This window comes from Onychostruthus taczanowskii, unplaced genomic scaffold (assembly GCF_017590055.1).
Source record: "Onychostruthus taczanowskii isolate IOZ18803 unplaced genomic scaffold, ASM1759005v1 scaffold1, whole genome shotgun sequence".
Taxonomy (NCBI): Eukaryota; Metazoa; Chordata; class Aves; order Passeriformes; family Passeridae; genus Onychostruthus; species Onychostruthus taczanowskii.
The window spans coordinates 3,366,227-3,371,975 of record NW_024496525.1 but is presented as its reverse complement, the minus strand read 5'-3'; the positions used below and the strand labels follow the sequence as shown (position 1 = coordinate 3,371,975).

At 49.9% G+C, this 5,749-nt stretch overlaps 1 protein-coding gene across 1 annotated transcript; it reads left to right on the top strand.

Annotated features, from left to right (window-relative positions):
* Positions 1 to 717: 717 nt before the first annotated feature.
* RHOV (ras homolog family member V) lies at positions 718 to 5,459 on the top strand. Its single transcript, XM_041397599.1, has 3 exons — positions 718 to 1,020; positions 4,314 to 4,372; positions 4,694 to 5,459. Exons 1-3 carry the CDS (start codon positions 825 to 827, stop codon positions 5,132 to 5,134), a joined length of 696 nt encoding a protein of 231 aa, XP_041253533.1. The 5' UTR covers positions 718 to 824; the 3' UTR covers positions 5,135 to 5,459.
* Positions 5,460 to 5,749: the final 290 nt, after the last annotated feature.

The following is a 5,749-nucleotide window of genomic DNA, read 5'->3' as shown; positions in this document are numbered from 1 at the left end:
TTAGTCATACTTCTTTAGACGGTGAGCTCCTCAGGGCAGGGATGGAGCCGTCTTCTTAGCTGCCAAGGGCACAGTGTGGTGTGTGAGCTACCAGAGGTGAATATGAAAAACAGGCAGCAGACTGGCAACTCCTGCACTTGTCCATGCAGCTGGGAAAATACACTTTGTGGCTTTTGCCAGCAGGTAGCAACAGCTTGGCTGGGCCCCAGCAACGGCAATCATGTAGTTAACAGATGTGATGACTTTTGGCCATTTGTTTTATATTGTCCTGCACAATACTGACCAGTACTGTTGGTTTTACTTCTGTCCTGATTTCATGGCAGAAATCACAGATGCCCCAAATGGCACAGTGGAGCTGCTTCTTTCAAAAAGCAAGCAGGGGCCACTTGGATGGGGCGCGGCTTTCCTGCGTGTGCGCGGCTCAGAGCACGGCGTGGCACCTGCCGAAATTGCGAGGGCAGGCGCCGCTCGGGGGCATCGCGGGGGATGGGGGTGCAGCAGCGGGACCCTGGCCCGAGGAACGGCGGCGGGAGGAGCCGGGAGGAGGCGGCCGAGCCGAGCCGGGCCGGGCCGGGCCGGGGCTTCTTGGGCCCGGCCACCTCCCGGCGGGGCGGGACAGGGCGGGACTAGGGAAATAGGGGCTGGTTTTGTGCGCAGGGTGGCAGGTGTAGTGATGAGGAACGAAGCTCGGCGGGCTGGAGAGGGTGGCCTCGCACGGCAGCTCCGACAGCAGCCCGTTCTCAGGAGCATGGCAGCGGCCCCGCCGCGCCGCTCCCCGCGCTGAGCCCTGTCGAGTCCGCCGTGCCACCGTCAGTGCCATTGCCATGCCTCCCCAGGAGCTCCTGGATTACGCGCCCGCCCTGCGGAGACACAGCCCGCCCCGGGGCAGCGGCCCGGAGCTGGGAATCAAGTGCGTGCTGGTGGGCGATGGCGCCGTGGGCAAGACCAGCCTGGTGGTCAGCTACACCACCAACGGGTACCCCGACGAGTACCAGCCCACCGCCCTCGACACCTTCTCCGGTAGGTGCCCGCCCGGGCTGCGCGGGGCATGGGGCGGCCGGGAGGATCGGCCTGGAGCGGCGAAACCTCGGGAGGAGCGGGCTCCCGGCGCGGATGGAGGCGAGCGCTCCCGGGGCCACGGGCTGCGCCCCGGGGGCTCTGCGGGCACACAGCCCGAGGGGATTCCTGGCACTCGGTCCGAGTCCCTCCGACGTTTTGTGAGGTTCAGCAGGTGGAGGTCCTCCGTTCTGCAACTATGTCGAGTTGATTTGCAAGTTCTATGAACTTGGGCACCTTCCTGGTTTTGTGGTGTTGTTATGACTACATAGAAGGGGGCTTAGTTTTTTCTTTACTGTTTGTGGTGGTTTTAGCTTCAGAAATAGCCTACAGTGTAACGCTGTGATTTTAGTTTTAACTGATACTCAGGAAAACCATACTTTTCCCTCCATGTCTGGTGAAGTTAGCATTGAACAGAGATTGTCAAAAAGTTGACGAGCTTTATAAGTCTGGCTAGAATTGCAAGCTGATGAGCTCTCATTTGTTTCCACTTTTGTAAATGCTATCTTTGTTCTTGTTCTACACTCCTCTTCCTTTGGGCTCCAATTTCTAATATAAACCCCAGGAGAATACAAAGCCCTTTGAAAGATTTCTTATCTTCATTTGATATGAAGAAACACAGCACTACTTGACAATGTAGATTGGTAGATTAGAGATGTGCTCAAGTCAGACCAGGAATGAGACATCTAATGTGTCATAGTCTTAGGGGTGCTTAGAGGGAGTGTTTTGTTTGAATGTCCCCCCCAGTTGCTCACTCTGAGAGCTGTTGACTTACCTTGACCTTCTCCAAGCTATTCCACTGTCACTTGAAGGAACTGGACTGGGAACACGCTGCTGTTCATGGTCCAGAAACCCTTTGTGAACAGATGTAAGGAATCATGAGCCCTCCAAGGGAAAGGTTACTGCTCTCTCTGCTCTCTTTGCATTAATGTGTATGGATTAGACTAAGAGAGGCTTAACATTACTGTAGCTATTAGACTGCACATTTTTGGAAGGGCAAATCCATAATAAAATGGTCCAGAAAGGTGAAGGAGAGTGCACAGACTCCTTGATTAACAGCAGATATTCTGAAGATAGATGCACATAGGTTTAGTTCCAGTCTGGATGTCCCAGTACTGAGTCTTCAGTCCTATGAACCTTCAGAGGTTCATAGGATTTGTAACTGATAGAAATCAAAAGCTTCCCTTCCCACTCCTACTCTTACACTGGAGTGGCCTGAAGAAAGTCCCTTCCTGGAGTCAAATATTATGCTTCAGGATCCAGCTCAGAAATTTCAACCCAATTCCTTCCACTTTTGGGGAATACCTGCCATTGAAACAGCTGGCAGAACTCAGCAGTTTAAATTCTAACCTTAATCCTGGTCATGGGTTTGTGATACCAATAACAAGATAGGAGAAGGTGTTGCATTATCAGGGGGACGACTCTGGGACAGTGACCCAGCCGCACACAGATGTAGTCTGGCTGCTACCTCCTGCTGGGTGTCGCTGCCAGCTAGAGCAGCCTTGAGTGAAACGCGTACCCGGTGACCTTTCTCCACCAGGCTATCCTGTTCTGCCAGCCCCTTCGCTATTGTACCATGATCCATCCTCATCCTGAGGGCGTGGGCCTTGTGAGGGCGGTATTTGTAGGGCTGTTGCAGAGTTGCTAATGTAGCCCAAGCTAGCAGCAGATGGGATGAAACTTTGTGCTAACGCTGGAGCAGTAGGTAATATGTGTGGTGAGTTTCTTCTGAAGATGGCCAGACATTTCAGAAATGCTAATTCCTTCTCTCAATGCACTTGTGAGACAGAGAAAACCAGATACTAGAAAGTCAAATGCCTGCTGTCTTGCAGATCAAGTCAGGATCTAGCAGGTTCTTTGATCAGGAACAGGTTTCTCTTCCTCCTCTGGGGCAAAGATATGGTAACAACCCAACTGTTTCCCAGTCACACGGAAGCAATGACTTTCAGCTATGCTGCGAGGAGTGGCACTGTGGTGGACGCACCCACCTCTTCATTTTTCCTCCAGTCTTGGCCTCCCACCAAACTTCAGTTCTTTTTGTCTGTGTCCCCCTCTTTTTTCCCCAGACTGCTTTCAGGGAGGAGTGGTCTCCTTCAAAAGCCTGTGTTAAACTCTCTTGTTTCTGTCACTTCTCACCTGATAAATTATTTCAAGAATCACAAAAGATTTATCCTGCCTCTGGTTGGGAGATTTTTGTTTGTTTGTGGGGGGCTTTTTTGTTTGGTTTTTAAAAAAAAAAAAAAAAAAAAAAAAAAAAAAAAAAAAAAAAAAAAAAAAAGCCCCCCCCCCTTGTGGTTTTTTTTTTTTTTTTTTAAAGAACAATAAGGCCTCCTCCCTGCACACAGCAGTGGAGTTTTGCTAGTTCATATCAAGTGCCAGCCATTGGCACCTTAGCCATGATGTCTGCCTCTATTCACCCAAGCACAGCCCCATCCACCTACTTTCAAGTGATTTCCAGCTCCACAACCCCTTTTTCCCTCTCCTCCGTTGGTAGCCTAATCTCTGTGGTGTCTATGCACTTAAACATCTAACAGTTTCATTGCTGATTGCCATCAGAGGTCCTGCCAGCCCTCAGTCTGAGTCAGCTGATACCACATGAAGGCTTACTGTGATTAGGGAGTGAAATGGGAGCAAACCTTACATGTGTAACTCAGCAGTTTTTTGGTGTGTGGATGGTCTGAAAGGGATTTCACTCATCACTGTTTCCTTAATAGTTTCTTCATTACAAAGGTGGGGTTTTCCTTAGCTAGGACACTCATGTAACATTTTTTTAAGGCCAAATTTCTGGTCTGGATGGGAAAAAACTCCAATAGCTTGTTTGATGGAGACTGAATTGAATTTTCTTGGCCAAGAAGATAGGAGCAAGTTGCCGAAGTTCTCTGGTTTTATCCTTATCTTTTTTCTTGTGTTGTGGAAGGAGAACAAGAAGCTCCAAGGGAGCTGTTTTGCTAAGGGCTCTTCTTGTCTAGAGGAGCAGTTGTCCAGTAACGTGGAACTATTCTTTCAAAGTTCCTGAACAAAACACCTGAAAGCCAACAAAATCAGGTCTGCTGCAGTTCTCTTAACGTTTCCAGTGCAAGCTTCCATAGTCTTGGTGAGGTTTGGGAGGATGCTCAGCTAGGAGGAGATGTGAGTGACTTCAGTGATTCTGTTCAGCAGGGTATGAAGCAAAGTGCTCAGGAAAAGCCTGTATGAGTGTGTGTGTGTGTATGCTGGCCAGCTGCTTTAGACTCATCCTTACTCTCCTTCTGCTACAGTGCAGGTCCTCGTGGATGGAGCCCCAGTCCGAATTCAGCTGTGGGACACTGCTGGACAGGTAAGCTCTATCAAAGCAGCTGTCAACTCTGGTCCTGTGGGACAGGAATTGTTTTCTTTTGTGGAAGGAGGTGTTTAACTGGGAAGAAAGGAAGTGCACTGGTCCAGCACCAGCCATTTGCTGGTATGGCAGTCACAGACAAGGGAATGACAGATGCCCTCAACTCTGAAACTTGTGTCTGAAACATGGCATGGCCACAAAGCCAGTACAATGCCCTGCCTCTGTTGTTATCCTAGCTAACTTGTAGAAAAGCTACTGCAGCATCATGCTGTTAGAAGAGCAGTCCAGTGAAGACTTTTTTTTCCCCTCCCTTTTCTGCAGGAGGACTTTGACTGTTTGCGCTCTCTTTGTTACCCTGACACCGACGTCTTCCTTGTCTGCTTCAGTGTGGTAAACCCAAGCTCCTTCCAAAACATTACAGAGAAATGGATCCCTGAGATACGAACTCACAACCCGCGGGCGCCAGTGCTGCTCGTGGGGACACAGGCAGACTTGCGGGACGATGTCAATGTCCTCATCAGCCTGGATCGCTACCACGTGAAGCCCGTGCCCCGGCCTCAGGCAGAAGGTCTAGCTGACAAAATCCGGGCTGAAGCCTACCTGGAATGCTCAGCACTGACCCAGAAGAACCTTAAAGAAGTTTTTGACATGGCCATTGTCAGCGGTGTTGAGCACAAGGCACGTCAGGAAAAGAAGATGACTGCCAAAGGCATCAAGACTCTCTCTAAGTGCCGCTGGAAGAAGTTCTTTTGCTTTGTCTGAAGCTGCTTTGAGGGAGGGGAAAAGAAACACCCAATGCCAGTATTGGCTCTGTACCTTCTTGGAGTGACTGCTCCTATGGCCCCAGCAAGGAGGGTATGATAAGCTGCTGGGCTTGGAAACCTGTCTCTTGCTGGGTACAGTATCAGATGCCAAGGAGACATGAACTAGATTTCCATTGTGCTGAGATGTGGAATGGTCCAGGCAGCTGTAACACCTGCTAGACGTGTCTGTAGTGTCCCAGACTAATGGGAGCCTTTAGTACATCAAGACTCAGTATCCCAGAACAGGCAGGTTCCTTGCATTGTTCAAAATGACCAGTTTTCTGGTTGAAGCTCACACACTTTCAGAGTTCTGATGCAGCATAATAAACATGAGGGACTTCTGAAATCAGCCTGTGTTTTGGCTGATTTACAGGCGTGGCAGAGAGTAGGGCAGGGGCAGTTACATGCAACTGCAATGTGGTCAGGCATGGGGTGCAGAGTTTGTAACATGAGGCTTGGGTTCCCCCTCTGATTCCATTTGCCGAAATAGGTAGAATTCACTTGGCTGTGAAAAAGCAGCACTGTTTCTTAAAGGCCCTGTACTAGGAGTACTCTTGAGAAGTTATTTCCTAAA

What these genes read in the sequence shown, in the direction of transcription:
- RHOV (XM_041397599.1), top strand. Translation starts at nt 825, where the DNA reads ATGCCTCCCCAGGAGCTCCTGGATTACGCGCCCGCCCTGCGGAGACAC. An exon ending in CGCCCTCGACACCTTCTCCG is followed by an intron (nt 1,021 to 4,313) that starts GTAGGTGCCCGC and finishes CTTCTGCTACAG; the next exon opens with TGCAGGTCCTCGTGGATGGA. An exon ending in TGTGGGACACTGCTGGACAG is followed by an intron (nt 4,373 to 4,693) that starts GTAAGCTCTATC and finishes CCTTTTCTGCAG; the next exon opens with GAGGACTTTGACTGTTTGCG.